We start from the raw sequence: 16016 nt of genomic DNA on the forward strand, positions 1-16016 counted from the left end.
CTTTTGTTAAGGGGAAAAAAAAATAGTTCTATGAAATTGGAGATGTATTTATTACAGTTAAAAAAACCCATTAAGTTCTAGAAACAGTAAAATCATATCTGCCCATGTTATGTTTCACCACTGATGGAGTAAATTGTTTGATCTATTTACCTCAAGGAAACAGGCTTATAAGGTCTCTGTACTACATGCCTAAGTTGATTTTTAAACACCATTTCTTGCAAACTGAATAATCCTTTAAAAAAAAAATCAATTTGCCTGCTCTACGGAAGTCTTAACTTTAGATAGTGGGATCCAAATGATATGACCAGCCTCAGTGCATTGAATTGCTGCTGCATCCCAGCCACGATATAATAATGGCAATTACTTATTGTCACTGCGGAAGGTACCTTTTCTCATTTAACTCTGACGAAACCCTCAGACTTGTAGTTGAGGACGCTGAGGCTTTGTTAAAGATTGCGAGGCGAATTAGTGACAGACCCAGTCCCAGAGGCAAGAACCCTTAACTTCTAAGTGCTTTTACTCGCATATTCTCTGCCTCTCTCTCCATCAAGTCAGGATACTCAGGATCATCACCAGGATTAGGCTTGTCACTGGAATCCAAAGCCTAACATGTTTTTCTGGCACTCCAAGTTCACGCAGGTGGATGGGACTTAGGAAATCCCACGCAGGTACTGCAAGTAGAAACAGCCACAGTGGCTGGGAAGATCCCGGCCTGTGCCCATCTCGTGGAAACACCCACAGCGCTGAGATGCTTCCTACAGTGAAACCACAGAGGGCAGGAACTACCCGGGGACAATTCCTGCATTGCACAATTTAATTCATGTCTGTCCACAGAAGTGTGATTTACTGTCACGGAATTCAGTGGGAGTATGTGTTTGCTAACTAGTACACATCAGGAATGGGTGAAACAAAATAAGCACCATATGTTCTGTTCTAGGTAAAGCTCTTTTGATTAAGGAAGAGAAAATTCCAAAGCTTATCAAATAAGAATGTTTACTATAAGGATACGGAGGGATCACGAATCAAACCAAAAGCAGCAGCTCGGTGCGCCAGGGCTTGTCTGAGAATAGAGCAGTTCTGGATTAAAGAGGGCTCTCAGTCCCCCAGCAGCGGGCCCCAAGGATCCAGCTTTCAAGAACCTCACTCAAACGCTCCACCGCACACTACATGCCCATGGGCTCTTTCATTTGCCTCAGGATAAGAACCACTCCTGGTCCCATCACCTACGGCCAGAAAGGAGGTGGGGTATATCCTTCCTGCCCACTTAGCAGGGACTGGGGGCTAAAGTCCTCCAAGGATAGGAGTGAGACTTCTATAGCTATGCATGGAAATTTGACTTTGTCAGAACTAAAGGAACTGAAGATTTTTTTTTAATTTTTTTATTGGAGTAGAGTTGCTTTACAATGTTGTGTTAGTTTCTACTGTACAGCAGAGTGAATCAGCTATACATATACGTATATCCCCTCCTTTTTGGATTTCCTTCCCATTTAGGTCACCACAGAACATTGGGTAGTTCCCTGTGCTATACAGCAGGTTCTCATTTGTTATCTATTTTATACATAGCAGTATATATGTCAGTCCCAATCTCCCAATTCATCCCACCCCCCCGAAGATTTTTATGGCCTGAAACGTTTACATTTTAGAAACAATTGTACTGGCAAGGAAGTACCCATTTCCAATTTCAAAAACAAGAGATTTAAAAACTAACTTACTTGGGACTTCCCTGGTGGCGCAGTGGTTAAGAATCTGCCTGCCAATGCAAGGGACATGGGTTGGAGCCCTGGTCCAGGAAGATTCCACATGCCGTGAAGCAACTAAGCTCGTGTGGCACAACTACTGAGCCTGCGCTCTAGAGCCCGTGAGTCGCAACTAGAGAAAGAAGAAGCCACCGCAATGAGAAGAAGCCCACGCACCGCAATGAAGAGTAGCCCCTGCTCGCCACAACTAGAGAAAGCCCGCACGCAGCAACAAGGACCCAAGGCAGCCAAAAATAAAACTAACTCACATGTTAAATAAATGATGACACAAGCAAAGGAATAGTATGAAGCTATTAAGAAGAAAGAGAAATAATTCTCTGTACTAATATTCATCAGGAAATAGTGTAAAATGAAAAAAAAACAAGGTACAGGACAGTGCAGTATGTTACCATTTACATAAAAAAGGAGAGAGGAATCATGTATTTTTTCACACACATTTACACATTTATGTATGCATACATACATACGTATACAGAGTCATAGAGTATATGTACACATACATACACACATATTCTTTCTATGCATGCAACATTTCTGCAAAGATACACAATACAAAGAAGTCTAGAGAATTTTACACTCTTCAAGTTGAGATGTTTCTTGGGCATTCCTATTTATCCATGGTAGTAGAAACCATAAGGTTACTCTAGTTTTCTATTATTTTCTTTTCTCACTTATCAGAACCAAAAAAAAAAAAAAAAATAGAGCCCGAGAGACAATGCAATCAGTAATAACCAAATAGTGTGCATATTTGAAGATTAAATTAGGCTAATACACAAAGGTTGAGAACTTATTCTGTATTAGAAGCCATGTAAGAAGCAATTGGCTATTTCAGAACAATTCTTTACCCAAGGAGGACCTGGTGTAGTTTAACAATTTATCGAGCACTCCTGTGCTAGGTGGTATGTAGTTGGAGGGATAGAACCACCTGAGCTTAGCAGTCATAATCTACCCCTTCTATTTCTTTTCTTTTTAACTTTTTATTTTATATCAGAGTATCGTTGACTAACAATGTTGTGTTAGTTTCAGGTGTACAGCAAAGTGATTCAGTTATACATATATCTATTCTTTTTCAAATTCTTTTCCCATCTGGATTATTACAGAGTACTGAGCAGAGTTCCCTGTGCTATACAGTAGGTCCTTGTTGGTTATCCATTTTAAATATAGCAGTGTGTACCTGTCAATCCCAAACTCCCTAACTGAATGTTCTATTTCCGAACCCTAAGATGTATTTCTAGCTCCCCTGAGACGACCTGGAGTATTTGCCATCCTGTGCCTCCCCGTAGGTGGCCATCCAGGAATAGGTGTCCTCACTGTCTGGCTGGCAGTTCATACGGGATGCTGACCTTGGGAGACAGAAGCACCTCTGTTTGGGGTTTCACATAACTAATCTTTCACTACAGTGAAAACGTCTTGATCAATGAGGTTCTGGTAGTAATTAGGACATGTCAAATATCCCAGTTATTGTTCCCTTGGGCCCACGATAGAACTGCGTTTCTCTTCCCCCTTGAACGTGGCCATGACCCTGGGATTTGCCGTAGCCGGTGGTGTGTGAGCAGAGTGACGGAAGCTTTAAGATGAAGTGCACGTTTCCCCATGTTCTCATTTTCCTGCTGTGGTGACCAGGAACATTCCAGAGACTGCCAGCTCTTCCAGCCTGACTCCAAGACTGGGTGGAACTTGGAGCAGAGCCCGCCGTGGAGCTGGAGTGGAGACGGAGCACGGCTGAAAACTGTCTTTATAGCACTGAAATGTGGGCTTTCATGCTGCCACAGCAGAGCCTGGACTGACAGTCAGGTGTTCGGCAATCGGTGTTTTACTGAAGATGGCAGTGAACGCAGCTGGGGAAGGCTGCAGAGAGGGGCACGGACTTGCGCCTGTGGCCACCCACGGCTGAGCCCCTCATCTGCTTGTGCTTTGCGTGGAGGGCAGCCTCTCTGCCTAAGCCCTCCCCGTGCTTATCCCAGGTCACACCATCCCGACGTACACAAATAATCAAGCCCCATCCACCACGTTTTTCATATGTCTGTAAGTCTACCAGCTCCAATGTCCTCTGGAAGCCAATGGATTTGCTATTCTGCCCACTTTCTACGGATTCTGTAGAAGGAAGGGATGACCTCTGCTCCTAAGGAAAGCTGGTCAGAGCTGTCAGGAAGGGAGAAAGGGCAGCTCTGGTTCCACAGATGAGAGGAAAGCGGTGAGAGACTTCTACTGTGGCTTGGGAGGCACCTATCTTTGCTATGTGAAAAATTCACACTTCTCATATTTATATAACATTGACTCTTTCTCGTGAACTGACAACACTAGCCTTAGTATGCTAAGCGCACATGACCTTTCTCTGCTCTGGGGGATATTTTGAAACTTTTTTAATATTAACTGACCATAAAACGTACTGTTTTGAAATTGATTCAAATCCCTCCCCCACCCCCCATAGCTTCCAAAGAAGTTCCATTAATTCTTTGCAATGCAAACAAGGAAACAGAGGTCCAGAGAGGTTCACTGCCTTGTTTAAAAATGACAAACCAAGAGAGCTAGGACTAAAGCTCAGATCTCTGGATTTCTAAAGCCAGCTCTCATCTACCTGCCAATACCAACTTTTGCACTGGTTAGACATGAATGGCCATCTGACAAGGCCCACCTCACTGGCTCATGGCCTTCACTTTTTTATTTTTATTTTTTATTGGAGTATAGTTGCTTTACAAAGTTGTGTTAGTTTCTGCTGTACAGCAAAGTGAATCAGCTATATGTATACATATGTCCCCTCTTTTTTGGATTTCCTTCCCATTTAGGTAAAAAATATGGAACACTTCAAGAATTTGTGTGTCATCCTTGCACAGGGGCCGTGCTAACCGTCTCTGTATCATTCCAATTTTAGTTTGTGTGCTGAAGTGAGCACTGGCCTTCACTTTTCTAATTTTTCAGGATTTTCTCCCCACTTCCCTTTGCCCTGAAAGGCAAGGCTGTCCTAAACATTAGGCTCAAGTTTCTGAGTTTATATCCACTCCAGAAATTCTTCACCACACTGTTAGCCCTCTTTTGCCGATGAGTATACTTTTTCACGTGTTGTCCAGTTTTTCTGATTACTGTCAGCAGGAGTCTTGGTCCAAATTGCCTAGTTTATCATTTTATTATTGAAGGTTCAAGGACCTGGAACTGTGTTATAATGCTTAATTTAGTTTGGAGGTAGAAAGAACAGAAAGTGAGAGGATAGCAAGCATAATCTAAAGTATTTAGAATCATGTAAGTCTTAAGGCTAAATGGATATATTATAGATATATATATGTTGGCAAAGTGGCTATTCGGTATAATTAACAAATCTTTTGAATTAAGAGGCATCTTTTGAAAGCCCTTTCTATGTTTATAGAATTTCCCACATTATCAGTCCTGCCTACCCATGCAAGAAGTCAGAAGTTAATTTCCCAGCCTCCTTTACAGCTAAACGCAGGCATGTGATTTAAAGCTTTGCCAAATACCTTTGTTCATCTGGCTTTGCACTGGAGAATGTCTAGGAAGCAGGCATATTCGATAGGAATGGTAATAACGGCCTTGACCTCCAGGGGGCAGCAGTGGTGAAGTTTGAAGCAACTGAATCTCAGTTTGGTGTGAGCTAGTTTAGTCCGGGTCCTCCGACAAGCAAGTGCCAAGACTGGCTTAAAGGAGCAAGGATTCTATAGGGGGAAATGCCTCTCTCTGTAAGGTAAAACAGTCAAGGGTCCACCAAAGGCTGGGAGGGCCATCAAGCCGCGAGGCAAGTTAGACCCTGAGAAAAGAAGAGAAAAGCAAAGGCTGGGTGCCACGCAGCCTAGGGGAGGCTTGGCAAAGCCGGAGGGGAGTCTGCCAGCCCAAATCTGCTGTCACGGAAGCTCCTCATCTCCCAGGAACGGCCCGGCCCTAGCGTTCCTACTTCCCTCCATCACCGCCTGGGAGCCGCCACGGGAGGAGTGGCCTCGCTGCTAACGCTGCGCAGGATTTCTACGCCCGGCATCTGGGACACGATGACGCTTTCACAATCTCTGCGCAGTTTCGGATACTTGATTAAAGAATATTCTCTAAATGATACGGTGCCGCAATAGCTACAAAGAAAGTGACTCATGGGAAGCGATACCTTTGCCCACACCTCTGCACTGGCGCGCAGCCTCCCACCCGGCAGGTGACAGGGAAGGGAGGTGGCCCTCGGGAACACCCTGCTCTGCCCTTCCCGCTCCGAACAATGCTGTGTGGGAGGGTGCGTGCGTCCAGCCTGTTACTTTACCCCACATAGGATGCCCCGGTCCGCTGACCCCGTTGTGTCCTGACACCCCTTCCTCCCCATCCTCCCCATTCCTAAGCCCTAGTTGTATTTATCTGTATCTTCATTGTTTTCTTCTTAAAGCCAATGAACTGTCAAACTGTTTGTCAAGTTGCACAAACGGACTTGGCATTGAGAGCGTTCCCTTAGCTGGCAATGTCATTAAATCCAGAGAGGAGGAGGTGTAAACGCAGAATGTGGAGAATACTGTGGCTTGAAGACAAAGAGTAAATGACTTCTTATTGACTTAAAGTGATTTCGGGGGTTTTATAAAACAGTGGTCTTCAAACTGATTTAAAGCCATTGATAATTTCAATATGATCAATTTCCAGAGGCTTACATGTCCTATCTACTCTTTTCCAAACTTATCTGCTTGAAGACGTGCCTGTGATGGGAGGACATATCGCCTCCCCTTCGCACCTGTTTCACAGCTGGGTCTCCAGCTTCCTAGAAAAAGGCATCTTACTATCGTGCATCACCTTCAGGTGAAATAGCTTCTTGGGCATCAAATAAAGGGACGATTTGAAAAACTGTCAGCAAAACCTTTCATCAAAGCCCCGAAACATGCCTCTCATGCAACTTTTTAAAAACTGCATTTTCAATAAAAATTTTCTTTTTGTTCTGTAATTTTTATCTTAATCAAATATTTATCAAAGCTTAAGATTTATTTATGTCCTTTTGATCAACTTTCCAGTAATTGAAAGATAATCCAAAAGGAAAATTTTAACACTTTGATCTCAGGAAAAAATTTTAAATTAAATATTAACATACATATTTTTGTTGCAGATAATAATAAATGATCAATAGGACTTTCCATCATAAATGTAAATTACATTTGGATAAAATTCTGTGTAGAATGTTAATAAAATTTCAAGAAGAAATAGTGATGTCGAATATCTGATTTTAAATGGAATATGTTCAGGTATATAAATAGAATGGCAGATATCAAAGAGTAACATTCAACTGGCTATATTTAAATGAATGATGTAGAGGTTTTATTAAAGAATGTCAATATTTATAAAATGCCAGATATCACATCCTTTATAATTTCTTGAACGTATGATGACAAATTTCAAAAGTTATATTAAAACTATACAAGAGGGTACGTAATTTTTCTAAAACATTTTTATGGGAGCCGTAAGAAAAAAAAATTTTTTTTTTAAAGAACATTGTTATAGGAGTCTAATAAAAAGTCTGCCACTTTGGTTTCACAATGAACAGTTCATTCACCATCCATTCACTGGATGACACTCTGGTCAGAGAGCACAACAGGTGTGGTAGAAAATACTGGGGGCAGACTATGAGAACAGAAATCCAGCTTTTTCACTAACTCCATTTCATAACCCGTGGCAGCCAGTAAACCTGTCTACCTTTGCTCCTCATTTGTAAAATGAAGCAACTGGACTACCGGTTCCTTTGAAACTGGAAGCTATTCCATTCTGTCACTACATGTTCTATTTGAATATCTTCTGTATGTCTTTTCTTTACCATTAATTTTAAGCCCTTTTCTAGAGGTAACATAAACACAGTTGGGAGTAGGAAAGAAAACATTAACTATTCTCCATTTCCTCTCCACTAAAGAGAACATGCTTCTCTAAGATTTATGGAATAGAAGAAATGGACAAGTAATCAAGTCAAAGAAATTGCACAGCCATTACAGTAATTTTTGAGATTTAGTGGAGAATCTCCCAATCCTATGGATTGGAAACTGGTGTACATAGAATTTCCCTTTACACCAAGCATTCTTAACCTGGAGTCCATGATAGAATCTGATGGGGTTCAAAAACTTGAGTAGGAAAAAAAAAATACATCCTTACTTCCACTAACCTTTTAATTAAATATTCCCTTCAATTATAGATGTAGGTAATAACCAGAGTGGTATCAGCAGTTACTGTTTGTTACTGTTTCACCAATAAAAATGTTTATCACAGTACGTTACAGATGTGTCAAAATACTATTTACGCTCTTTACTATTTTGAAATTATGGGAGCTTATTAGATTTGGTGCTAGCTCCTGTTATTTCATGCAAAGAAGCATACATATAATTATATGTATAAAACTTGCTATATAAAAAAGTTGGTTTTCATATTTTGATAACTATTTCAACATAATTTCCGGAATAATTCTATATATTAAATTTTATGAGTTTAAAATTGTTCTGAGGTGTCCATAAGCCCCGCCAGATTGCCAAATGGGTCGCTGGCACATCCACACAAAACACTAAGATTACCCTGGCAAGAATACAGACAGAAAGATCATTAAGGGCCGCTAGTGCAGCACGGAGCAATTGATAGCCGCCACTGTTAATCTGAAAAACTGCAAATTTTGGCTCGATAATTGAGTGGAGAACCTTCAGGACCAACCAGAAACATCAATTTAAAGAGAGAGTGAGAAAAAAAAAAAAGAATGTTTTTCAGAAATCCCGGAAGCCCAGGGTGAGCAATGAGGATAGGAGGGGCCCACTTCAGGCTGGTATTTGTTACTGGCTACGAGGACGACTGAACGGCCTACAACCCACTTCCTGTTGATGGCAGCTCTGGCCCATCCACACCCTATACGCCCCCCCATCCCCCCCCATCAAAGGGACACACTCGAGAAAGAGGAACACAATCCCTACACCACTGAATCAAAGAACTCCCTCTCAAAAATTTTTGTACCGGCATTTCACCAAAATCCACACTCCTAGGGGTTTAGCGAGCCTGAGTTGGCTCCCTTTCCTCGGGGCAACCGGGGATCCTGCAGCAGCTGACCGAAAAGTTTAGTCCACAACCACAAGTTCGGAAACCATCGCTTGCCAGCGGGAGGTACCTGTTACAACAGACTGGCAGCCCATTTCCTTTCCCGTTCCCGGAGGAGTGTTTCGGCCCGGGACATGCGGACCCTTTGCTTGGGAGCCGGCCGTCCCCTAAAAATCCCAAACTCGAGTCTCTTTAAGACCCCAGGTTCGAGAACTGAAGCCTCCAACAACGCCTCCGACTCCACCTCCTTCTCTGCGGCCCGGGCAACACTCGGGCCCAGCTCCAGAGAGCGGCACCGTTGGCTTACGTAGCAGCGCGCGATTGGCCGCCTCTCCCTGGCGGGCCTGGATTGGCCGGTGGATGGCCCCGCCCCTCGCCCCCGCCCAGGCCCGCGGCCGCCCGGGTGTCCTCGCGTAGCTCGTCCGCGCGCAACCTGGCAGTTTGCCTCTTCTTCGCCCTCCAGCTTGCGTCCATGGCCACCGCAGCGAACGAAGAGCCCTTCCCTTTCCACGGCCTCCTCCCGAAGAAAGAGACTGGGGCCGCGTCCTTCCTCTGCCGCTACCCGGAGTATGACGGTCGGGGGGTGCTTATCGCCGTCCTGGACACGGGAGTCGACCCCGGGGCTCCGGGCATGCAGGTGCGGCAGCCGCCGAGGGCCCGGGCGCGGGGGCGCGGGCGGCCGGCCACCGGGCCGGGAACGCGGAGGGGACGCGGCGTTGGAGCCTCGCAGGCCGAAGCCCGCTCTGCGGCCGAGGGAGAGCAGCCGGGAGGAGGCGGAGGGCCCGACGGGGGGCGGGGTGCGAGGGGCCGGCGGCCGGGCGCCCCGGCTGGGCCCTGATCCCGGCCCAGACAAAAGCGGCTGGTCGGGGCGCCCGGGGCCGCCGGTCGCCCAGGAAGCCCCTTCCTACCCAGGCGCCTCCAGGCCCGGGCCCTCGGGCTTCTGCCCAGCACACCGCCTTCTTCCGCGGGTGCCTCGTGTCTTGGGCACCAACCGGCGGGTGCCTGTTATTTGCAAAGGAGGATTTTACTGTTTTGTTATTCATGGGAGCGGGGGGTGGGAAGGAAACAGGGAAGGGGCAAATGACCTATCAGAACTTCATTTTTATTGCTGTCGTTCGGGAGGTTTGGTTTGGGGAGGAATAGTTTATCTTGAAACACGAAAGCCGGCTTTCAAGAAGATAACTCGGTCAACTTCCGGAATTGTTTCCTCTGGTAGTTTTATGTATTCTATTTTTAACCCTCTTCCGCAATGTACTTGTTAGGGTCAGTGAAACGCATGGCTTAGTCTTTGATATAAAGAAGAACCCAACTTTGTTTTTGGCGAACTCTTCAGACTGCATTAAATTATCCTTCCGTATTTTTTTTTCAGCCTCAAAATGTAAGACAACATACTTCATGATTTTTTAAAGTTATTTTGTTTTGCCCTAGCCACCTTTGAAATCGTTAGATCAGGGTACCATGCCGAAAGGTAATTTTTTAAAATGTGTCTCTCTGTTGAAAGCATTCTCATTAAAGTCTTCAAAGTTTGACTTTTGTAAATTTAGTAGCCTGAGCCTTACACCGAAACCCAGCAATAAACAATTTCACAGTTTCAAGACTCATCTCCCAAATGTCTAACCTAATCCTCCTGTACGCTGATCTCTTCCTTGTATCAGTCTTTCCCCTGTATTTCTTAAAACCCTGAAGTTTAATAATTCTCCTCCCCCGTGCCTCTCCCTCCTCTGCATCCCTTATTGTGCTCTCGTATAACTGAGGTAGCATTTTGGAAGTTAGGATGTAATGCCGGGGGTGGGGTGGGGGGTGGGGAGGGAACCAGTCCGGTTCCCAGTCCGACCGACTCTGTAGAGAATCCCTCTGGGAACGTTGCTCCCTCCTGTTCATTCTTCAGCAGCACTCTGGAGCGCAGGACCCCTCATGGTGGCCCTGCCAGGCAGCTCTGGTGCATCAGAGAGGAGCAGGTGACGCGTTCCCTCCTGGTAGCTCTGGTTGTCCAGTTTTCTTAAGAGCTCCGAAGATGTACAGCAGTGACAGCTATCACCTCATTGAGGCTTCATTACCGTGCAGTAATGGTTTCCATTCTGGTGTGGTGTGTGTTTACTTTTTATAGGGATAAGTGGGAGGAGAACAGCTGGAGTAAGTGGTCACTGGCCCTTTTGTCCGGATAATAAGGGGATCAGAAGAGTTTGGAGGAGTAATGTCTCAGTAAAAATGCTTTTGTAGAATTTCCCGGACCTGCTTATCAAATAATTCCATTACTCTCTCTATAAAGTAGCAGTAATTCTCATCCCACAGTGTTGCTCTGAAAATTGAGGCGATTAATTACATGTGACTTCTTAAAGTGCTCATGGAAAGTGTTAAACAAACACTGATTTTTTTAAGCAAGGCTATTTAGTAGAGGGAGTTTATGCTGGATCTTGAATCACCATCTCTCTGAAGGATGAATACGCATTAGATATTATGTGCATGTAATAATAAATGTTTGAGCAACAACATATTTGAAGTAAAATGAAAACATAACTCTTCTAACAACTTGAACTCTGAGAGATTGACCTAAACGTGGCCATCTGAAAGAAGTTCACTAAGGTGGCTTGCAAACATGAGTGGATTTTTAAGGTTTTTTTCCCCCCTTTACCTTTAACAAATGTATCTTGTAGATCTGTGTATACATCATTAAGATGAGACGGTGGATAGAAATAAAGTGGAAGGAAAGAGTGAAATGGGAAGAGGAGGTTGAACTGGACATTTGGAAAGGCAGATGGTGTCTGAGTAGGGGACTAGGAGTGCAAGGGAGAGTTTTCAGGAACACAGTGGGGAGTCCCATTCTAGTCCCATTCTTTGGTGACGACCTTGGGCCCAGTTCTCTTGTGATAGCGTGTAGGCTTCATTAAATGTAGAGGGTGGCCAGCATGAGAGGAGGAGTAATTAAATAAATGGTTAAGTCTTTTCCTCAGCAAATATTCAGGCACCTGCCAGGTCCCTAACATTCTGCGTTAAGAGATGATGTAGTCCTGCAGATAACTGTTAACAGAAGTTGATCAGGGGACCAGTGAGAGCTGGAGCAATCAGGCTTCGCGGACAAGAGATGAGGCTTGGACTGGACCTGGAAATAAACCCATGGTAGCCAGCGGGTCTCCTGGCTGCCATTGGTCACCCTTCACATGGCCAAAGTTACTTTCCTTAAAAAACAAAACAAAACAACCCATCACACCTTTGCTTAATATAAAACAGAACTATTTGGGCATCCCAGTTGTCTTTGCGTTGAAACCCCCAGATTTGAACTTTGCACAGCTCTTTGCCATTCAGCTCCAGCTCTTTGCGTAGCCTCGGTTCTCATCCGACCATTTCTGTCCACATCCACTCTGCCCACCATTGAAGCACCCTGCCTGTGCTTCCACCAACAGCATTTCACAGCTTTGCTCTCACCCAGATGTTCCAGGTCTTTCCCCAACACATGCCTTTGCATGTGGGGTTTAATCTGCCTGCAGGCCTTCTACAATCACCTGTAAACACCTACTTAATCCCTTAAGACCAGCTGGGCCTTCACCTGTTACCTTTGGGGTTATCTAGTGATATTAATTCAGCCCCCCCACTGTGTATTTATGTGTGTGTGCCAACCGCTGTGTTAGGACCTGGGGGTTCAAAGAGGAGTAAGGCCCAGTCCCTGGTGACAGTTATTCAGTTTGCTCTCATAGCAATTTTTTCATATCCTATAGCACTTAAAAGAAATTTTTTTTTTTTGGCCGCACTCAGGCCCTCAGCAGTGAAAGCACGGAGTCCTAACCACTGGACGGCAGGGAATTCCCTAAAATGTTTCATTTTAGTATATCGGCTTATATACCTTTTTCCTGGTTCAGTTAAAATTCCTTGAAAGCATATATCCAAATTCATTTTGTATGAAATGTGCTTGTAACATTTTGTGTTGAATGGAAAAAAAATGTATATATGTGATAATGTCCACAATTTCCTCATGGGAAAAAAACAGTTTGGGAAGGAGGAAGTAGTCCTGTAAAAGTCTTTCTAATTTTACCTTCACTAAAATATAATGGAGTACAGTAAGGAAGTTATCATAGGTATGTACTTGGTTACTAATAGTGGGTGCTCTCCATTAATTTAAGTTTTATTACCTCCCTTTCAGTTAGCCTTTCCTGATTCCCCCAAGCTGGCTTTTGTGTTCTTAACATGCTTTCCTAGACACTGTCCTTATCATTATTATTTATTGTCCTATATTGCTGTTCTCTTTTTTTTTTAAAAATAAATTTATTTATTTATTTGGCTGTGTTGGGTCTTCGTTGCTGCATGCGGGCTTTCTCTAGTTGCGGCGAGCGGGGCCTACTCTTCCTTGTGGTGTGCGGGCTTCTCATTGCAGTGGCTTCTCTTGTTGTGGAGCACGGGCTCTAGGTACGTGGGCTTCAGTAGTTGCAGCACGCAGGCTCAGTAGTTGCGGCGCACGGGCTTAGTTGCTCCACGGCATGTGGGATCTTCCTGGACCAGGGCTCGAACCTGTGTCGCCTGCTTTGGCAGGCGGATTCTAAACCACTGTGCCACCAGGGAAGTCCTGTTCTCTTTTCTCATTTGTCTTCCCAACTGGATTGTAAGCTTTCTGAAAGCAAAGCCTGTCTTATTCATTCATCATTATGTTCTTAGAATAACATTTAATAGTGTTTGTTTATGACATACCATTCTTTGCTTAAAGGAGTATTTTCAGTATCTTCCCTGAAATTTCAAGTGGATGCTTATACGTTCACTTTGGCTTGTGCAGGATAGTTTGCGAACCTTCCCCCTTTTGTTCCAATCCTCTACAAACCCTCACCAACTTCACTATAACTGTTTCAGTGGAGACGCAAAGTAACGTAGATTCTTGATGTTCAGGGAGAATATCTTTGGGCCATTTCTGTTCTGTTCGGCCAGTGGCGCCCAGTAAGCATCTCAGTCTCCCACCCCGTTCCCAGGGCTTATCACCTTAGCTCTCCTCATAGTAACTGTGCCTTCAGGCCCATGGTACCCCTCCCTGTCCTCAAAGATGAGGGATAGAGTTCCAGTGTTAGCAGTTCAGTTTCCTGGCCTCCTCCCAGAGCCCCTCTACAAAATTCTCAGCTGATTTGCCTTTTTAAAACCTGTCCTTCCTAACCCTAAACTCCCTCTTGTATCTTCTTATCTCCAGTGGAGTGGTTCCCTTTACCTAATGGTTGAAGGAAGGAGTAACTGCATGTATGAGAATTTTTAATGAGAGAGAGAGAGAGAGAGAGAGAGATCCTAGTGAGTAAAGCTTGTGGCAGTTGTAGATGGTAAATAAACCACTAAATCCCGTTAGGCTTTCTTCCTTTGCTCACACTCATAATGAGGTTTCTAATGAGAGGGATCCATGTCTGACTTGTTAGTGATCTCTTGTGATTCTCAATCTCAAGTCACCGAAGTTGTTTGGTCATTGAACGAGAAAGCGAAGACAAATGGTTTGTGTTCTTAGGGCTGTGGTGTAGCTTTCAAATTGTGTGCTTATTTGGAATACATTTTAAAATAGATTATTTGCTTATGGTCTTAGTACATGATCTGGCTAGTTTTAACTTTATAGGAGAGTATTAACTTCCTCTTAGTGGCTTCTATTTTTGTTAGATTTTCTTACATTTTTCTTCATTCCTTTATTTTCATTTTATTTTATTCTTAAAGATACTAGCCAGTCCCTTCAAAATCAGTGTCTGATTTGGTTTTTTTAAATAAATTTATTTATATATGTATTTATTTTTGGCTGCATTGGGTCCTCGTTGCTGTGCGTGGGCTTTCTCTAATTGTGGCGGGTGCAGGCTGCTCTTCATTGCGGAGCACGGGCTTCAGTAGTTGTGGCACGTGGGCTTCAGTAGTTGTGGCACATGGGCTCGGTAGTTGTGGCACATGGGCTCAGTAGTTGTGTCTTGTGGGCTCAGTAGTTTTGGTGCATGGGCTTAGTTGCTCTGCGGCATGTGGGATCTTCCCGGACCAGGGCTCGAACCCATGTCCCCTGCATTAGCAGGTGGATTCTTAACCACGTGCCTCCAGGGAAGCCCCTGATTTAAGTTTTATCATAATTTTATCAGGGTTTGGTATGATTTCTGCAGTGATTTTTGTTTAATTATGATTTTGAGCCTTCTCAGTATGTTAGAATACTTATTACTAGTATAGACAGCCCCCCCAGAAATGAACATCCAGCTGATGAATTACCATACATAAAAATAACAGCTGTGCGGCCCCTGACAGAGCTGTCAGCCCCCAGTTGGTCGATGATTGGAGTGAGATCCGGGATCCACCAGCCACCCCCTAGTTTTGCCTTGTCAAAAAAAAACGTGTGTTTGTTTCCTCCACATAGTGAATTCCCCCGCCTCCTTTCGGGTGCACCCTAACTGCAGAGCTCTGAGGACACTGCAGTTGGTGTTGGGGAGGAGGGTGTGAGACCAGAAAGACTCCTAGTGATGGACACTACACTTCGTCTTAAAGAGGGGGAATTCTCCAGGTGGAAGAGGAATCTGAAGGCTGTACTCTTGTCACACTATAGGCATTTTTTTACATTCCTGTTTCTCTCTTGAGGGTGGGGGGGGTCTTCATTTTTCTGTCTTTTTTTGTGTCTCCACACCTGATTCCTGCTGGTAACTCAGCATGTATATCTTGAATGCTGCAAATTCCCTTTGCAAAGCTAGCCCAGAAAGAGCCCCAAAATAGTTTTTCCCACAAAGGCAATAAGGATATTCGGTATTACTGTTAGCTGTAGCAGTCAGCATGGCCCAAATGAAAGTCTGGGGCTGGCCAAGAAACCACAGCTGAGGAAAATCAATCTTAATGCTAAGTAATTTGTGTCAGGCCATCCAACAATCCCATATGCCTTGAGTACCTAACAGGCACTGCTAGGTTTGGGGTAGTTTGGTGAATAAAATAGACATAGCCGTTGCCCTTATGGAGCTTATCTTCTGATAGTGCAAACAGGTAAAGAGTCACAGACAGTAATTACGAATTGAGTTAAGTTCTGTGAAGGAAACAAGGTACAGTGAGAAAGAGTAATCAGGCTTAGGATGACGAGGACGTAAATGAGATCATAAGGGAGGCCTTTCTGAAGGGGGCGGTATTTTACTAGAAAATGGAAAGGTGAGACTGGGATACCTGTGGAACAACTGAAGAAACAGAGAATTCCCAGCAGAAGGACCTGGTGCAGAAAGTCACGAGGCAGGAGGAAGGTGGCCGTGTCCAAGGAGTTGAAAGGAGACCAGGTGGTCA

At 44.3% G+C, this 16016-nt stretch overlaps 1 protein-coding gene and 1 non-coding gene across 3 annotated transcripts in view; one reads left to right on the forward strand and one right to left on the reverse strand.

Annotated features, from left to right (window-relative positions):
• Window positions 1-4546: 4546 nt before the first annotated feature.
• LOC136137896 (U6 spliceosomal RNA) lies at window positions 4547-4650 on the reverse strand. Its single transcript, XR_010656757.1, has one exon. It is a non-coding gene; the product is annotated as a U6 spliceosomal RNA (small nuclear RNA).
• Window positions 4651-9167: 4517 nt separating this feature from the next.
• The window catches only part of TPP2 (tripeptidyl peptidase 2), a 66761-nt gene continuing 59912 nt past the window's right edge, over window positions 9168-16016 (forward strand). Inside the window, exon 1 of one of the 2 annotated variants that reach the window (XM_065895844.1) lies at window positions 9168-9417. In XM_065895844.1, coding sequence (XP_065751916.1) covers window positions 9253-9417 — 165 coding nt within the window. In that variant the 5' untranslated portion in view covers window positions 9168-9252. The remainder of the gene's footprint in view (window positions 9418-16016) is intronic. The other variant, XM_065895843.1, reaches the window with a different exon arrangement.

The sequence above is a fragment of the Phocoena phocoena genome, chromosome 18 (assembly GCF_963924675.1).
Source record: "Phocoena phocoena chromosome 18, mPhoPho1.1, whole genome shotgun sequence".
In the NCBI taxonomy this organism is placed as follows: Eukaryota; Metazoa; Chordata; class Mammalia; order Artiodactyla; family Phocoenidae; genus Phocoena; species Phocoena phocoena.